At 40.9% G+C, this 18880-nt stretch overlaps 1 protein-coding gene across 3 annotated transcripts in view; it reads right to left on the bottom strand.

Moving 5' to 3' along the window:
- Nucleotides 1–18880, bottom strand: part of GTF2I (general transcription factor IIi) — a 75695-nt gene that overhangs the window by 30152 nt on the left and 26663 nt on the right. For 2 of the 3 annotated variants that reach the window (XM_030462486.1, XM_030462485.1), the window contains exons 7-16: nucleotides 18517–18565; nucleotides 17760–17800; nucleotides 15841–15915; nucleotides 11385–11450; nucleotides 8926–8979; nucleotides 8158–8214; nucleotides 6627–6689; nucleotides 5034–5138; nucleotides 3069–3134; nucleotides 1629–1812 (exon numbers count right to left, since the gene is read on the bottom strand). In XM_030462486.1, the coding sequence (XP_030318346.1) occupies nucleotides 1629–1812; nucleotides 3069–3134; nucleotides 5034–5138; nucleotides 6627–6689; nucleotides 8158–8214; nucleotides 8926–8979; nucleotides 11385–11450; nucleotides 15841–15915; nucleotides 17760–17800; nucleotides 18517–18565 (760 nt within the window). Of the gene's footprint in view, nucleotides 1–1628; nucleotides 1813–3068; nucleotides 3135–3408; nucleotides 3493–5033; nucleotides 5139–6626; nucleotides 6690–8157; nucleotides 8215–8925; nucleotides 8980–11384; nucleotides 11451–15840; nucleotides 15916–17759; nucleotides 17801–18516; nucleotides 18566–18880 lie in introns of all 3 variants that reach the window. The other variant, XM_030462483.1, reaches the window with a different exon arrangement.

An 18880-nucleotide genomic window follows, 5' to 3' on the forward strand; every position in this document is an offset into this window, starting at 1 on the left:
GAGATACATACAAATTCTCTCTGAAGTCTAAAATGCACTTTGTGAGACACCTAGATCCAAATTGAAAATGTAACCCTTAGAAAATGAACCAAACCCATCTATGTTTATCCATATTAGAACAACAAAAACCAATGCTAACATTTCTCAGAGCTGAACTGGGTTTTGAGCTGACACCAAGACAAAAAAAGGAAAAGGCAAAAAAGAAAAAAGAGCTCAGAATATCTCCTGAGTCTCACATCCTCGTTTAAAGGCAGGTAATACCCTGCCAGGCTAGCTCCAGCAGGCAGCTGAGCCCTCAAGCAGTTTCTACATACATCTAAGGTGTCCCTTCATGTTGTCCTGGTTTGGGCCAGGAGAAAGGGGATTTTCTGTCTTGTACTTTTGCTTTCAGCTCAGTCTCTTGTAAGGAGCTGCACTTGCTGAAATTAACAGCAAGTTTCTCAGTGTCTGCTTCTAGGACTGATAACACTTGATGTTTATAGTTCCAGCCAGAGCCTGGTGTGCAGAGCCAAGGACACTGCTCAGCTCTGAGGAACATTTTACCCTCCAGAAGGAATAAAGAGGTCCCACCTGCAGCCTCCTTTGGGGAGGAACGGACAGGAGAGATGCCAGAACTGACCAAACAGAGGATTCCATCCCATACACCTCATACTCAGGAGAAATTTGAGGGATCACAAGGGTCAAGCCAGCTTCCTGCCCTTCCTGCTCCCCTTTCTTCACCCATTCCCTGCTTCTTTCACCATCCTGGGAGGATCCCATCCCTTCCTCTGCCTGTGCTCCTGATCCATCCCAGCCTGAATCTGTGTGTTCCTGCCTCCAGCTCCCAACTGCTGCTGACCCCAGGATTCCAGCCTGGACTTTCCCAGGGCTGCCCTGCAGCCTCAGTGGTGACGTGAGAGTTATTGGGGGGAAAGGGAGAGGAACCTGGTACCAATTTTCCTGTATATTTGTATATATTTAGTAATTTTCCTATTTATCATCACTGTTTCATTAAAGCTGTGCAGTTTAGTTTCCAACCCATCAGTCTCTCTCCCTTATTCTCTCTCCTTTCTTTATCAGGGAGGAGAGAGATCAATAGAGAGTGTCTGGTACTCAGTTTAATTGCTGGGCCAGTGTTAAACTCTGACACACATACACTGTATTTGATCTACGTCCAGACACACCAAGGACAGGCATCCAACTAAATCACAGGAACCAGCAGCCATTTTGGCCTCAAACCTGCCCTGAGAGATGCTATCTACAGATACAGCTATAGACACCTTGATGCAACATTCCAGCAAGCAAAAAATAAGAGCATAAGCTGAAATTCAGGCCAGGATCCTCAGACAGCATCACCCAACCCCAAGACTTCAGCATGTCCTACAGCTGCTGATGTTAAAACAGCAGAAAGAGATCTGCCCATGGTGTTGTCTGTAATATTGAAGAGATTCATCCAGATCTCAGCCACCTCTGTGCTGCTCCAGTGCACTGATAAAATGAATTTATCAGAGTGATAACAACTGAAACTTATTCAGCAGTACTGCATGTCACTAGAAAGCAGAATTGGAAATCCTTTAAGAGAAAATGAAGCAAAGAAGAGCCAGCAGAAACAAGGAGTAAGACATGGATAAAAATGCAAAATTCCTTACTTTTTAATCACAAAGTGGATCTCCTCCTGTGCCAGCAATATCCTTTCCAGCCTAGGAATGCCATACATGGATGGTCTCCTGAAGGGAATTCCATCTGGCAGCCCTTCCACATACAGCTCTTCCTTGTGTGCCTGGAAGAGTGGGTATGGGACAGACACTGGGCCTTTTGCATTTATAGCTTGAGCTTTAAGAAAAAAAAAGAGAATATAACCATTAGGCTAGCTTGTGGCTCTGCTAAAATAATCAGTTTGATAGCACTCTGGAAAACAGAATGAGCAGACAGGCAATAATTCCCTCAGCATAGAAGCACTTATAGTTAGTGGGGTTGGTTTTGTTTTATAGCAAAATCACTAATTCACAGTAAACAAGCTGCAGGCCTGCATAAATATGCAGATTCTTCTCTTTACTCTGTAAAGATTTAATAACAGAGAATGCACCTGTTACAGGGAAGTTTCTCAGTATTTTAGGATCACTACACAGTATTAAGTAAAAACAGCTACAGCATAGAAATCCTGTTTAATAAATAACTAAGAACAGGTAAGTTTTTACAAGTGAGATTCTTTTTCTCTGAAACCTCTGCAGTGAGGCTTCCTAGATTTGGAACCTTACTCATTTGATAGAAATCCTAATGAATATAGGTTTCTTTTTCATAAATTAATCTGTATTTGTGATCCACTATTTTGTATTTACATGAAAAGGCAATTCCATTTAGTTCACATCTAAACATAAATTATTTTCAGACCTGTCAGTTGTAGCAGGAGACAATGTCTCATATTGCTGAAACATTTCAGAAGTTTTAAAAACCAACAAATCTGAGGAGCATTCTGGGAATTTTGGACATTCATAACTCATTCCAGCACATGGGAAATTGCACATCCATACAGACAGCAAGAAATGGAACCTGATATGGAATTGGTTTGTCTACCAATGAAATGTCATCCACAGGGAAAAAGGGACCACTTAATATCATTTGGCTTGCTATGGAAAGGTCAGGAATAGCTCTGTATTCAACAGATTCCACAGGAGATTTTTAGGCTGGTGATTTGCAAGCACCAAAACCAAAATTAAATCAATTCACCAAGAATGATGCTCCTTTCCAGAGCAATAAAATACCTGTCAATTAGATTCTGAACTGTTTTTACTTGGTATGAGTTGCTTTCAGTGGGTTGTTTAAATGTCAGACAAGAATCACACTCAAAATAACTGAAAAATAAAATGGAGTTTCACACTTAGGTGCCAAACAGGCACCCAGTTGTGAAATGACTCTGCTCAAACAAGATACTTTCCCTCATTTTAAGCCTTCTAATAATATTTAACCCTTTGGTGCTGTCAGTACTGATGTGCTCCTGAGCCAACACCAAGATGTGTGCCAAAGAGCTGTGATGTACTGAGGCAAAGGTCTACAACAGATGGTTCTTTGGAAAGGAGTGCAACACATACCATATTTTTTTTCAAACAGTTCCTCAACTTGATTTCTCAGTTTTGTTACTCGTGCATTCCAATTATCTGCAAAGAAATGGACATGTCAGACTACAAACAACACTGAGAATCTCTTGTAAAATCTACACCACCCCTGAAATACAGAGTGTGATTTTACTGCTCACTTGCACGAGGTGCCTGTGGAGTACAGCATAGGCTATGCCTTGAAATAGTTGGATACATTCACAAAGAAAAAGGATAGATTAAAGAAAAAGAATAGAATAAAAGATTAAGATTAAATCAAGTTTTTCTTAAAAAAAAAACCACACCCAAACCAAACCAACCATAAACCAGGGTTCACCTTTGACAGGTTGGTCAGCATCTCTCACAGATATCAGGGGTGAAGTCAGTTTGCAGTTGCTCTTGGCAGTTCTCTGTCTGGGAGCTGAACAGCTTAATTAGTGAAGCTTAAGGAAGCTTACAGCAAATACATGAAGTTGTTTTGGTGCAAATCTGTACAACTAGCAGGGCTGGGAAGCCCTGTGCCATCAGCCACTAACTTAATCCAGTATTTCTCCAATTCCTGATGTTGCAAAACATCCCTCTAAATCCCATTTCTGAAAGAAGATACAGGCTGCAAGACAGAAGTTAGCCAAATCCAATCCTGTGTTCCACAGAGAGCTGGATTAAACAGCAGAATTGTAACATCTCATTTTCTGCCTGTGACAGAGAGCACAGGATCTGAAAGCTTTCTGTACTATCTCAATGCTCTCAGATAAACAATCTGAGTCTTTTGTAGATAGTACCAGGTGCTGGCTGGCCTTCTAAGGAGTTAATAAACAAGTGTCCTTGCAGCTTATTTCTTACACCTACTAAGATCTTAGACTTGACCTTAGTAACTACAGAGGCCACTCAAGCTGCTACAGTTTCCAGTTGTTAAAAAACTCTTGCATCAGACAAGGATGACTGAATTTTGAGTCCGTATCAAAAGAGGTTTAAATATGGATTTTCAGACCTATGCACACAACTTTGGTGGCCATGTTTAAGCTTATATTTTTTTAATGTAATTTCATGGATATCAAGAGGACAGCATGCTTCAGATATGGGCAAGACTAAGACCTTTTTTAGGGGGAAAAGGGTGTTTTGGCATGCTGCCTTGCATCCACACATGAAGTCTTCATTCTAGTTACTTGGTGTATCACCTACATCAATTAACCTGCTTATATTCTTAATTAGCATCCTCATGGATCAATCTATGTCAATGCTTCTGCCACCATTTTTGCTGTTATCCTGTAAATTAACTTGTCACTGGAATTGTAGAAGTTGCTCCCACCCAGTCTGCTCTCCCTGTTTGTTAGAATGCCCACGAGTGTTCTTACATGAGCCATTAAATTGTCCAAGTTCCCAGTTACCAAACCCCACAATCACTGACCAAGTATTTCCTGAGGATCTCCTCAAGTAGCTACTTCCATGCCCCTCCCCTTCCCATGGAAACACTCCAAGGATTAATAATCAGATGGTGCCCAGGTACTAAGCCCATTCCTATTCCCATCAACATGCCACACAGTACTCTGGGGGAGAAATAAGATGGAAAACACACAGCAAGGCTAAGCATGCTGCAGGCAGACAAAACCTGTGCTCAGCAGTGTGCCAAAATGGGGAAGAACAGGGTTTCCATCAATGCCAGAGTGAGAAAACAGCTAAGGGGAGTTTATTCCCACTAAAACATTAGACACAACTGCAAGGCACAACTTGAGGCTTCTGAGCTTTTGATAAAATCTCTAAGAAAAAAAAACCAACACCAAAACACTGTTAGGAGAGCAGCCTGCAGTGATGATTGCACTGCTGCAGTACAACCACAAAGAGCCTTGGGCTCCCAAATAAATCCTTGCACTGGTGTGTCTCACTATGGCAGTGGGAAGCTGTCCAGTATCTTTTTATAAACCAAAGCAGAAAGACAAAAATAATCTGTAAGTTTTATCTTACCAAAATTGAAATCTCTCACTTTTCTTGTCCTTCTGTTGGCAGCTTTATCAGCAGACTCTTTGCTCCTAAGTTTCTTGTTAGGTGGTATGTATTCATCATCATCATCTTAAAGAAATAAAAGTATTTTATTTCTGCTTTAATGTCCAGAGAACTCGTGTGCAACACTGGAACTGCTCTGAATTTCCAAGTTTTAATGCAAGTTACAGAACATGCAATTCAAAAATACAAGAAATACAGCTGACACCCAACATCCTAGCCATGAAAACAATATGGGTACTGGATAGTGGCTTTAGTGCCATTTAGATGAGAAAGGGAGACAGGAAGGATAAAGGTTTTTCTCTCATATTCATTGATATTAGACAAATAAATTGAAGCTTCACTTACCCCACCTGCAACACATCATTTATTTTATGATACAGTTCCTCCCAGGACTTAAGTGTTAACTAAAAGCTTGATCTAACTATAGTGTGCTTATAAAAACAAGGTTTTTCAGAATGGATATTGTAAAACCTTCTTTAAATCTCCATCAGTAAGTATTCTTCATTACCAATACTTGAAATATAGTCAAAGATCTAAATCTCTGTGATGCATCAATTCAAAACTAATCCAGTAATTCTAGTGTGCTTCAGGATACTGAGGTTTTATAAAGCTTCTGGACAGGATACATTTACCAAGCAGTTGTCCTGGTTTGGGTCAGGAGAAAGGGGATTTTCTGTCTTGTACTTTTGCTTTCAGCTCAGTCTCTTGTAAGGAGCTGCACTTGCTGAAATTAACAGCAAGTTTCTCAGTGTCTGCTTCTAGGACTGATAACACTTGATGTTTATAGTTCCAGCCAGAGCCTGGTGTGCAGAGCCAAGGACACTGCTCAGCTCTGAGGAACATTTTACCCTCCAGAAGGAATAAAGAGGTCCCACCTGCAGCCTCCTTTGGGGAGGAAGGGACAAGAGAGATGCCAGAACTGACCAAACAGAGGATTCCATCCCATACACCTCATACTCAGGATAAATTTGAGGGATCACGAGGGCCAAGCCAGATTTCCTGATTTCCTGCTTCCCTTCCTTCACCCGGCATCCTGGGGGGACTCCATCCCTTCCTCTGCCTGTGCTCCTGATCCATCCCAGCCCATATCTGTGTGTTCCTGCCTCCAGTTCCCAACTGCTGCTGACCCCAGGATTCCAGCCTGGACTTTCCCAGGGCTGCCCTGCAGCCTCGGTGGTGACATGAGAGTTATTGGGGGAAAAGGGGGAGGAACCTGGTACCAATTTTCCTGTATATTTGTATATATTAAGCAATTTTTCCTATTTACCATTACTGTTTCATTAAAGCTGTGTAGTTTAGTTTCCAACCCATCAGTCTCTCTCCCTTATTCTCTCTCCTTTCTTTATCAGGGAGGAGAGAGATCAATAGAGAGCAGCTCTCACTGGGTTTAATTGCTGGGCCAGTGTTAAACCCTGACAGCAGTGCAAAACTTAAGTTACAGTCAACTTTGACATGTAACCCTGTTTATTCAGCACCAGCTAATGCAGGCATTCCAAAACATTTTTTGACCCAAAAATGCCCAATGGAGTGAAATCAAAGGACTGGAGAACAAACCTTCCAGGGTGACCTCAACCTCTGGATCCTCACTTGTCTCTGAAGGAGTGTAGTGGGAGGAATCTGAAGGGGGGAAAACAGGACTGCTGAGTGATGGACACAGAAAAGATTTTTAACCAAACACTCTGATTTTGTAGTACACACTTGACAAAGAAGCCCCTTGGGGTCACTGAAACATTTTGCTTTCATGGCATGCATCAAAAGCAGAAGCAAAGATCTCTTGCCACAAGCCTTGAAGTGATTCTAGACAAGGGTAAAGAGGTGGGGATTATACTTGCTACAGTGCACCTGTAGCAGAGCTGAGATGGCATTAATAACAGTAAGAAATTCCTTATTCTTGAGTTAATAGGATTAACACAATCATAAATATTTTCCCCTTTGTTATCAAGGATTATTAAAAACATAAACAAAGCTGTGTGCCCCTTCAGGTGGTTTCTCCACCATTCACACAGTCATGGATGTTGCAGTGCCATGATTCCTGTCCCAGGCTGCAGCAGTGAAAGCCACGAGTGATACACACCAACAGATACATCCCTGCAGACCTCTACATGTGCAGAAAACAGTAATTTCTGCCAATCTTCTGCACTGCAGCCTGCAGGTTCCATATCTTCAAATGCACAGCACATGCATCCCTAACAACACAAGTCAGCTGCCCCTTTTACCACTGCCTATGGATCTTTTCATCCCTTGCTGCCTTCAAGAGCAGCAAGTTTATTTTACTAAACAAACCAGGGCTCCAATTTCAGTGGATCTCTTGCAGAAATTTGGAAAAGAGAACAGACTTCAGAAAAGGGTGTGTAATAAAACCACACTGTGACACACAGGGCCACCCTCAGCACCTCAGCCATGAAGTTCTACAGTCAAACCTAAAGCACAGTCAGAGCCTCAGTCATTTTTTTTTAATTATGCTTCCCTTTCCTCAGGCTCACTCTTCAGTCAGGCATAAAGATCATGGCATTATGCTTATGAAAACAAAGTACTTGGATTATGTATTTCTTAAAAAAAAATAAATCCTAGAGTCAATGTTGCAGTCCACAAGAGCAAAGAACTTTATTCTCCTTCATCAAGAGAAATGCTTTTCAGTTTCAGGCCATGGTATCCTTCACTGTGGTGGTATTTTTGCAAGAATGAGTATTGCTGCTAACATAACTTAGCCTGAACATCCAAAAAAACACCCAGAGCTCAGGGTGGAGAGGCAGGTGCTTAGAATGAAACCAGCTGCTGAGTGAGGTACTTCTAGTGTCACACCAAGGTGTTAAATGTTGGGTGACAAGCACCTTAGAAATGCAATCCATGATCTGTAGGAATGACAACTCCCATCATAATTTGCTTATAGAAAGCCACAGAGTGACCTGGTTTTGGAGATTAAAAACAAAGCAACAAACCCAAAAGCTAAGCTTGTGGAAATGTGGAAAGAGAATGGCTGGAAAAGATGTACAACTTGAGTTAAGGTGCCCTCTTTTCAAATGTCTGCAAAAAAATACCCAGTGATGTTAAAAGAGCCTCATGAAAACCACTTTATATCTCTAACCTTCTATTGAGGTCTCCACATCTGTGTCTTCTTTGGAATCAGATCGCTGGTGACTGCCTTTAGACAAATAAAAAGTAAAAAAAAAAAAAACACCTTAATAAAAATACAACAGGAACCTTTAACTTCAGCTACTCAAAGCAAGGATTTTTGCAAGTGAAAAATCAAGAACCATCAGGGTTACATGAACAATACACACAAATCTGAAATTCATGACAGCAGGAGCACTGTGACCTCAAAGAACCTCACAGGCTGAAATGCAGATCAGTGTTTTCTAGTGATAACAAATGGGAGAACCAGTATTTTTTAACACAAACTGTAAGAAGCTGAACACAAGTTACAATTCTGGAGTAAATTTATTTCAGATATTGTTCAGATATGGAAAGGAACTCCTACTAAACATGGACATTCCATCTACTCTGGTCTGTATATACCACCTCACCCACAGCTGAAAGGAACAAGTTGTACTCTTAATACATAAGTTTATTAAACTTTAAAACCAATTATGAAACAGACTGAATTTCATGAGAAATGTATCAACTCCAGTGACTTGCTAGTGCTTTACCAACCAACCTGACATTCCTTTCAGTATTTAGAAAAGAACAAACAGTGTCTTTCTACTTGGACAGCTGAAAATTAAAGCAACTTCTGAAGTTTAAGTCTTAACCACCTACCTCTTACTTCAGATCAGGAGGGAGAGCCCTGAAAGTAAAACTTAGACATCCAATTTCAAAAAGAGAGGTGAGAAAAACACAACACTGAAAGATCTACCTGTGGAACTTTTTTCCTGAGTGTTTTCACCCCTTTCTGATGTTTCAGAAGGCTCTGCTTGGGAACAAAGAGAAGAACTTTAGAACTGTGTTTCACAACAAACACATTTTTCCAGCCCATTTAAAAGTTTGCCAAATAACCCTTAACTTCATATATCATCCACTCATTTCATATTCTGACCTCAGGAAAGACTGGGTGAAATACTAAAAATATGTAACTTCTTACTCATCCAGTTCAACAGAAGAAAGATGTTTGAGGGGCTCCTGGCAGGAGTGTACATTTTTTGGACTGTTGTCAAACTCATGTGAAACAGCAGGATTTCAATTGTTTTGGTGCTTGTAAACTAAATTTTAAAACATGAAATGTTAAAGGTCCTGCCCTTTTCCAATTAAGTTTTAATCAGCTAAATCTTTTTCTTGTTCATTAAAAAAAGATCTGTATTCCGTGGGAGTTCTTTTTCACTTTAAAATTCCCCCTCTAGCTTAAACAGATGAATTCAGAGAGATCAAAATAAATTTATGACACTTCAAGGTTGTTTGATTTCATCACAACTGCTCATTTGATGGCTATATATGGGCTGCTTTGAAAAGGCTGCTGCAGAAAGCAGTACACAAAGGACACTTAAGAGATTAAATTAACACCCCTAAAATCCTACTGCTTAATGCTCTGACACTCCTGCAGTTACACTGAAAGAGCAAAGTGCTCACAGCAGAAATGGCTTCACTCTGAGCAAGAGGTCAGGCTGCACCACCCCAGTAGCACAGGGATAGAAATCCAGCCCCTGTGTGGCATCCAGGAGTGTTTAGGACTAACTGGGATTGAAAGGTTTGAACTAAGTGTTCTACATGAATTGAACCATTTCTGTGCTTGTCTGCAGAAGATCAGAGCTCCCCAGAATTTCTGGTTGGTTAGAGGTAGGGTGAAAAGTATCAACAACTACTAATAGCTTCACAACAGAAAAGGAAACTGTTGACTAATAGGGAAGGAGAAAGATTTTAAACTCTGTATTTCATACAGTAAGATAGAAAAGGCTTCTCACAATCACACTTAACATTCCACTCAACTCTAAGTCTATATGCAGTATTAAATACCACGAGTTATTCAGGAAAATCCACATTTTTCCAAAGAAAAACATCACTATGAGGTGGCTCCATTAACACTGCTTTGAGACAGTTCTGCCTAATTTCATTGCCAAGATTTTCAAAGGGATTTTAAATTAACAGGATTTCATGTGAAAAACCTTTACTGGGTTGTCTTACACACATTTCTTTCATTAAGTGCTGTCCTTTCCTTTTCCTTTGCTGGGGGGGATTGGGTTTTATTTGTCTCTAGCTCTGAGGAGTCCCCCTGGTCTGGATTCAAACTGGCAGAGCTGAGACCCAAGCCCAAAGTCAGGGATGAAAAGGAGGAAGGCAAAAAACAGGGGCACTGGTGGTGGAAATTCTCCTCCAAACAGCATCCGAAACAGCGTGGCCAGCAGGTCCAGGGAAGGGATTCTGCCCCTGTACTCAGCCCTGGTGAGGCCACAGCTTGAGTCCTGTGTCCAGTTCTGGGCCCCTCAGCTCAGGAAGGAGATTGAGGTGCTGGAGCAGGTCCAGAGAAGAGCAAGGAGGCTGTGAAGGGATCCAGCACAAGTCCTGTGAGGAAGGGCTGAGGGAGCTGGGGGTGTTGAGGCTGGAGAAGAGGAGGCTCAGGGGAGACCTCATCACTCTCTCCAACTCCCTGAAAGGAGGTTGGAGCCAGGGGGGGGTTGGGCTCTTTTCCCAGGCAACTCTCAGCAAGACAAGAGGGCAGGGTCTCAAGCTGTGCCAGGGGAGGTTTAGGTTGGAGATGAGAAAGAATTTCTTTCTGGAGAGGGTGATCAGGCATTGGAATGGGCTGCCCAGGGAAGGAGTGGATTCTCCGTGTCTGGAGATCTTTCCAAAGAGCCTGGATGTGGCACTGAGTGCCATGGGCTGGGAACCACGGGGGGAGTGGATCAAGGGTTGGACTTGATGATCTCTGAGGTCCCTTCCAACCCAGCCCATTCTATGAATCTATGATTTTATGATTTGCAACAGTTATGGGTGAGTAGTCACAGAACCACACAGCCTCCCTGGGTGTGCTGGAAAACATCTCCAAGGACTGAATTTGCTTTTATTTAAATAAACATATTCAGTGTATTGCTGCCAGATGAGGGCAATTTCTTAAGAACTCTTCTGAACATGCAATTATTATCATTCACTGGCACACAGAAAAAGTGTATCCCATTATCAGCAAATGTCCTATTGCTTGTTTTTGTGTTTATTCCTTGATTCAGAAATCCTGACAGGACTGTTTTACCTACACATTCTGCAACAGTCTGTATTTAATTATCTTAATGGCAAATATCTGCTGTGACACAAACAAAAGAGGAAAAATAGGACTCTGACACATTGGAATTTGAAGAAAGCTTTCTGTAGTTGAAGAGAGACACTTACGAGGCTTACAGCTCCTTGAATTAAGCACAAAGGACACAATCCCCTGATCTTTGCTGCCAATAAAACCTGCAGAACAGACAGGAAATCCATCAGATAATTAAGTGATGCATACAGATTATTTTATGAAACTTGAAGTTTTTGTTATATTATAAGGAAATATAAAGGAGGATGTAACAGTATGGAAAAACAATTTCAGAAATTACAAAGTGCAAACCAATATATTCTGCTAGCTTAATTTAGCAAAGACTAGGAAATTAAAAGAATTCTAAGAAGTTCTACCACCAGAAAACATGAAAAAAAGGAAATACATTTCCACTCTACTGCATCCCTGAATGCTACAGACAGATCACATCACATCACTAAGAGAAGCAAAAACCCAGCAGAGTGGTAAAACCATTTACTACACAGTTTAAATCCCTCAGTCTCAGTTTCTAATGGATTAATGTCCTAACACTCACAGCCAAACCTCTGCCTCTTGGCAGAAGCAACAGATCCATCATCCCATGGATTAGCATTGTCAGCAATGCTCTTTTCTGGGGGCTTTTTGTCTCTACACAGATGGCAGCAATGTGAACAAGGTGTAATTACCAGGGTAATACCAGAATGCCTTCAGGAAGCACAACCATGCTTTCCTGCTTTCTCCAAGCATTCTGTGGAATTTCTTGATTCCAGATAGTATCTGCATGCTGAGCCTTACACTGTGGAGGTCAGAGCACTGCCAGCCTACCTGCAGTTAGAGTCCCAATGAAATGGATGTTACTCCTGGAAGATCTCCAAAGGAGAAAGATTTTGTTGTTACAGACACACTAGAAGATGTTCACGACTTTCAGCATTTCCAGAGTGAGAATAAAAGCAGTTTTACTTCCCCATTTGGGGCTTTTTTGCCCAGCAGAAGATACTTTCAATCTCGTTTGGTTTTGCATGCACATCCTGTATTTTAATTGCCTCACATTTCCAGAAATCCCCAAACTGACAGCACTGTTCAGCCACATGGTGCTTTGGACAGAGAAGACATTAGGCAGTTGTCTGCTCACTCTGAGTGGTTTATAAGCTCAAGCAGTCAGTTCATTAGGCAGCAGTTTTTAAGCTGAACCAGCCAATTCACAGGACTCATTGTTTACAGCCTTTTTCTCCTGTTCCCAGTTCTTTGCTTGAAGTTTGAGGTGCCAGTGGTAACAAAACTCAGAGGGTACCACAGCCCTTTAAGGAAATGTTTGGTCATTAGGCAGCAGGTTACTCAGTTCTCCATGGGCTGTGTTGCTCTGTAGTGATGAAGAGATGAAGATGGTACCTGAAAAGAGCATTGCTGACAATGCTAATCCATGGGATGATGAATCTGTTGCTTCTGCCAAGAGGCAGAGGTACCTGTCCCCAAGGTACCTGTCCCCAAGGAATTTAACTTATTCCTGCCTCTTTGTAAAATGAAAAAAACAAACCACAAGCTACCAGCTCCATTCTCTTAATTGATTCAGAGCTGCTCTCATCATTTTGGCACTGACAGTATTTGTACCACATTTTTTCCATGAAAAGCCTTCAAGATAGGCTGGGCCTTGTGGAAAGCTTTCTCATAAGAAGCCAAGATGGATGTCTGTTAATTTACAGTATGTTTCTGAGTCAGCTGAACAATCTGAATGCAAGGAAGCCAGAATAGAAATAAGGAGGATTTACAGGGATGTGTGTGCATTAACACAGACCAGAACATGACCTCCAACTCAGCTTTAGGATGCACATTCCCAGCTGGTTGGAATGAATGCCAGTCCCTCTGCACCAGCTGTGGAAAAAACCCTATTCCTACAGCACTGTAACATGCTTCATCTAAGAGTAGAAATCACATTTCAAAGACTAAACCACACTCCAATCACTAAACTCTGTAAGAAAAAGCATTTTAACTCATGTTTCTTCTCATAAGAGTCATAATAAGTGGCAGTTAAGAGAGAAGGTATATGCAGGAATATTAACTGTGACAGCTAGAATGCCCCAGGTCGCATTATTTCATCCAGCAGATCTGTGTTTAGTCCTTTTCCTCATTTAGTCAATAAAATTTGGACCTTTCCTCCAGAACAGGGTGTCTTTGGTGTCACCCAAAGCATTTAAAACCCATCCACTGCCCTACAGCTCATGCCCACTGATGGAAAATTGCCTCTAATGCTCTGTCAAAACACAGACATGAAGTTTTTGATGGCTAAACCCCCTATTTCTCAGTCATCTTAGTGAGTGCTATTAAAACATCTCCAAACTGAGCAATGCAACACAGCAACATCCACCTGCTGCAGCACTCTAGAAGATAATGAGAGCAAAAAAACCATCCACCTACAAGTATCATTTTCCTCCTGTTTGATTCACAGAATCCTGTGTGCCACACAGCCCTTTGGTCAGCATTAGACATTTGTGAGAGGAAGCAAAGACTCAGAGAAAAAATACAATAACCATGAAGTTTCACCAGGAAATCATTTTCTCCAGGAAGCTCCAGACATATGGTTGTTCTCTATCAGTTGAGTTGCTTCTTGTCATAAATCACTAAGCCTGGCTTTTGCTGGAGGGTATTTTTAGTAAGAACTATGACCCCAGAAGCTTTTAGTTTGTTTTGCAGCAGTTGTCTCCACAAAGCCAGTTCTGGGGCCAGACTTGTGTCACCCCTTGGGAACACACCTCAGGATAACTGGACTTGTCTAAGCTCCCTTCTCTGCACAGCACTACCAGGCACATACAGACCCCTCCATGACCCCTGAATTTATAACTCTGTATTTTCCACTATCTTTGGCTTGAATTTGAGGATTCAAACTCCAAGGAAGCTGCTTTATTCTGGAGAGGGCAGCATGAATTGACAGGGCAACACCTCTTGTAGCTCAGGGCACCCCACCCCTTCAGATATTCAGTATATTCAGTTTGTCTTTGTCTGAAATGCAAGCTTGAAGGATTACTACACTGGGAGTGGGGAAAGAGAGAGTTGTTAATCCAGCACCATTCTGTCTGCAAATTATACATATTCCTCTTCATCAATCAGAAGATTTAATTTCAGAGTTTTGTAAAAGATGAGAGAAATCCCCCCAAAATCCCCATTGCTTGATGTCTGCTACAGAAGCACATGATATAAATGGGATTTCTTAGCCCAGACAAACAGGCTGCAGCAGAATGGGTTACAGTTTGGTAAGGAAGAGATTTCACTCTCTTCAAACAGCACTGGATTACACTTTGGGCTAATTGACCAAATTCCCACATTGTTTTGCTGCATGCAATGAAAAGCCACAAGAGGCTAAAAAGCAAAAAGATGACAGGACTTGGCTTTGGAAGGTACAACCATTAGGCTGCCTCCAAAAAAGCATCCATTTTTACTACATTATAATGTGTCTGTAAACCTCCCTAGGCAGTGTACAAACACAAAGAACAGATAATCCTCATGCCAGAGAATCCACCTTTCAAATTCTGAACTTAAGTTAAGATTCTGCCATGCCATATGGTTAAGATCTCCCTGAGCAGTGCTTGTAATCTACTTGAGATTTGCCAGTAGGAGAACACTGGTTCTATAACCCTGTGGCACATTAGAAAATACAAGCCTGGTGTCTAAACATGCCCCAAAATGCTACCAACAATACAGAATTCCACAGAATAAAAGGATGTGCTGTTCTGGCCTTCAGTGTTGCATATGCAGCTATCCTTCAGAGCTGCCTGTGCTCCTCTGTGTTGCTCAATTAACCTAATGACAAATGCAAACAGGCTGAAATAATAAATTTATGGTTCTCCTTATTTTACATCCCCATTTATGATCAGGACTTCTTAATTACTGTTCATTTCAACCTTCAGAGCTAATTACGGTTTTTCACTCCTAGTTGAGGGTAACAAGCAGTATTAACCAGCTCTGTGGCAAGGAGGCAAAGCAACTCTTTAACTCTTTTACTCTTTAAAACCTCCACAGAGCCTGCATCTGTGGCATGCTTTGTTTTTATGATTCAACTTTTCAATATAATTGTTATCTATTGGTCATTCCATACTAGAAAAGTGATGGATACACTACAGAAGCTACTAAAACTGAAGAGAAGATCCCAGCAGTGCTCCAGACAGCATCATTATGGTTTATCTCCTGTTTAAAGAGGTCACTGGAATTAAAGTCTGGACTCTCAGAAAAAAATAAAACACAGAAGTAGTTCAAAAGACTCCTGGAACTTCTCATTCAGCTCACACACATGGTTATCCTGAAGTTGTACCTTAGCTCTTGGTATTCTTCAGAATTACTTAACCAGGTGTATCCTAACAGAGCTAAGGAACTGCACAGGTAACAAGCAAGGATTAATAAGGAGAGGCACAGAGAGAGCAACACTTAAGCCTTTCATGAGATAAATATGTAAGAAAAATAAATAAATACATAATAATAAATAAATACAATACAAAAATAAATAAAATAAATAAATACATAAAACATTTTCATGAGCTAAATACATAAGAAAGTCAGTAAGATTACCTGAAGCACTGTATTGGCAGGAGTTAGGAGCACCCAATTCCTTCTTCACTAATACTGGTGCTTCCAAAATAAGTTCTGTAAAAGAAACAAAGGAATCAAAGATGGAAACTAATAATAACCAGATTCCTAAATAAAATGTTTTTAAAAAGCCCACAAACAGCCACCAACATCCCAGCTGGCCTCTATTCAAACGAAGTGCAATAAAATTCTTTTCAGGTGCTGGGACACTAAACCACTGTTGAGCTAAACCAGTGCTAACAAAGTGAGGTGTTGGTTTCTTATGCTTCAGTTTGGTCACTCTCAGAAGGGATTCAGGATTAAATGCTTCTCTACAAACTAGGGATCCTCACAAATGCTCTCCCAGATGTGAAGAACTGCAAAAAAAGGTCTCATACTTTTGAAATTATTCATGTTTTATGACTCATTGCTGCTGAGAGCATCTCCAGACCTGGTCCTGCTCACTCCTCTCTACAGCCAAGCTCAGATCCATCAAACTGTGCTGATGAGAGAGCAACACCAAAACTGCTCCTGGCTTCCTTCAGGTGAAAGATCCCCTCTGTAAGCCCTGACAGCATTCCTCAAGAAGTTTTCAAAGCATTCCAACACAAGGAGAATGACATAAATGTCAAGAATTCAGGACTAGCAAGAGCCTGAGACAAAAGGGACAAGAAAAAAGCTACTGAAGGGTTTGTAACACATCATCTGTGAGGTGTTGGGGCTGCTTAGTCTGGGGAGAAGGAGGCTGAGTAGAGACCTTTACAAATACCTGAGAGGAGGTTGTAGAGAGAGTGGGGTTGGTCTCTTCTCACTGCTGACAGATGACAGGACAAGGGGAAATGGCCTCAAGCTGTGTCAGGGGAGATTTAGGTTGGATATCAGGAGAAACTTCTGTACAGAAAGGGTTATTAAGCATTGGAACAGGCTGCCCAGGGAGGTGGCTGAGTCTCCATCCCTAAATGTGTTTATAAATCACCTGGATGTGATGCTTGGGGACATGGTTTAGTGGTGGGTCACCAAGAATAGGGTAATAGGGTTAGGAAGAGGTTGGACTTGATGATCTTGGAGGTCTTTTCCAGCCTGAGCAATTCTATGATTCTCTGATAAAAAGCTGAAGTTACCTCTTAACTTAGGAAAAGCTAAATGTTAACCATCAAGGCTTCCCAAGCCAAAGTTTGAAGTTGGGAAGCACAGAGAACAAGAGCAAAAGAAAAAAAAAAGCCAAACAACCCCCCAGGCTAAATATAAAAATTTAATTCTTATGTAAAATGCTGAGCAGTGGAGCCCAAGCCAACAACAGGGAAAGCCACCAGCTTATCTCAAGGCACACCTGCTGTCTCCCTGGCTTTCAGAGGATTATTCCTGCATTTATCTCCAGCACTGCTCTGCTGCAGATCACAGTGCCTTGCAGGATCCTGTCCTACCTGTAAGAACCCCTGCAGGGATGCTTGGGCAGATCTTTTACCCCCAGTAACACATTTTGCAGTTTATTTCAATTTTAGCTAGAAAATTGACAGTCTGAGGGATTCTGTATTTTAGTAAAATTAACAAACAAGCCAAGTTCTACTTTACCCATTAGGAAGAAAGTGATCTCTGATTAGAACAAAGTGTGAAAGAGGTTCTTCTCCACTTAAAATTGAACTATTTACAAAGACAAATTATTTTAGTCTACAGAATTTTACAAATCTCCTCCATTTAAAAATGGAAATATTTGACTGGGTTCAATAATATATTGCAAGGTTCAGTCCTTGATAACTCCAACTGACAAGTGGACACTTCCTAGGAAAGAAAGCTTTCCCTCTTCACAAAGGATGTTTTTTTTTATTCTTTTATCTTGAAGATTTCTACCTTTGTTTAAATTAAGCCTTCTGAAGAGAAGCTGACCATTGCTGAAGAGAAAAAGGGCAGAACTTTGAACATACCAGGATCCTTTGGTTCTGTTTTCACTTGAGTAGGAAGACAGCTACAAAAATAAACAAACCAAGCACAGTGACATTATAAAAAAGAAATATCACATTTCTGCAAAGTTCCTTTACAGCTTGTCAAGTAAAATCAATCTCCCAGTATTTTCTAACTAAGAACACAAAAGTAAAAACCCCCCACATCTTGGATTATCTGCTTTAGCTCAAGGGAATTGCCAGGAATCTCCCATCCCTTTATTTCCAGGACATGTACAATATTCAAGGCATCTTAATGATTGAATGAGAAACAAACTCAGAAGGACAGCAAACCCCTGATCCCTGTTTTCACATTAACTAATTTTTGATTTATTTCAGATATAATCTCTTAATTTACTAATAAAAAAAATAAATTATTTGTGGTTATTCAGTTGAGTGGGGGCAAAGAAGCAACACTACATCTGTTCCCCATTGCTGCTGTATCATTAAACTTGACAAACTTATCCCTGACTGACAGACTGTGAATTCAGAACACTCACTGGGCTAATAAAACAAGGGGAAACTTTGCCATCTGTTTAATTTGTAACAGTTCCCCCACAACACATCATGGTCAAAAGAGAAAATTCAGCTTCATGCTTTTTAAATTCCCAGGCAAGCAAAAAAGTTATCCAAAAGTCAGCTGGACAGAAAAAGCACATTAAGAGAAACTGTATGAAAATATACAGTTGATAGAAATTAAATAAAAAACAAACCCCCCAAAACTACATGATTTTAAACTCACCTTTGATCTGGAGGGATAGCTGAATGTGAAGGATCTGGCATTTGAGCTCCTGAAAATTAAAAGAGAAGCTTTGAATTTCCTGTTCTCCATTTCCCTGAAGTACAGATTGCAAACACAACACTGGCTTCATGAAGCAAAAACCTGCCCGTGTTTTAGGAGTGCAAAGTTTCTGTATTCACAGATATGAGGGAAAGGTCTCATTAAACTGCTTTAGAAATACATAAAGCAACATCAATATCAAATTACTTTAAATGTGCACATCATGTTTCTTTTCACTGCTGCCTTTCATGATGCTAAGTGAAAATCCTGGGGAAACAAAGGGGAAAAAAATCTTGCAGCTACATTCTGCTAAAAGAAAATGGAT

Source organism: Calypte anna, chromosome 19 (assembly GCF_003957555.1).
Source record: "Calypte anna isolate BGI_N300 chromosome 19, bCalAnn1_v1.p, whole genome shotgun sequence".
NCBI classification, from domain to species: Eukaryota; Metazoa; Chordata; class Aves; order Apodiformes; family Trochilidae; genus Calypte; species Calypte anna.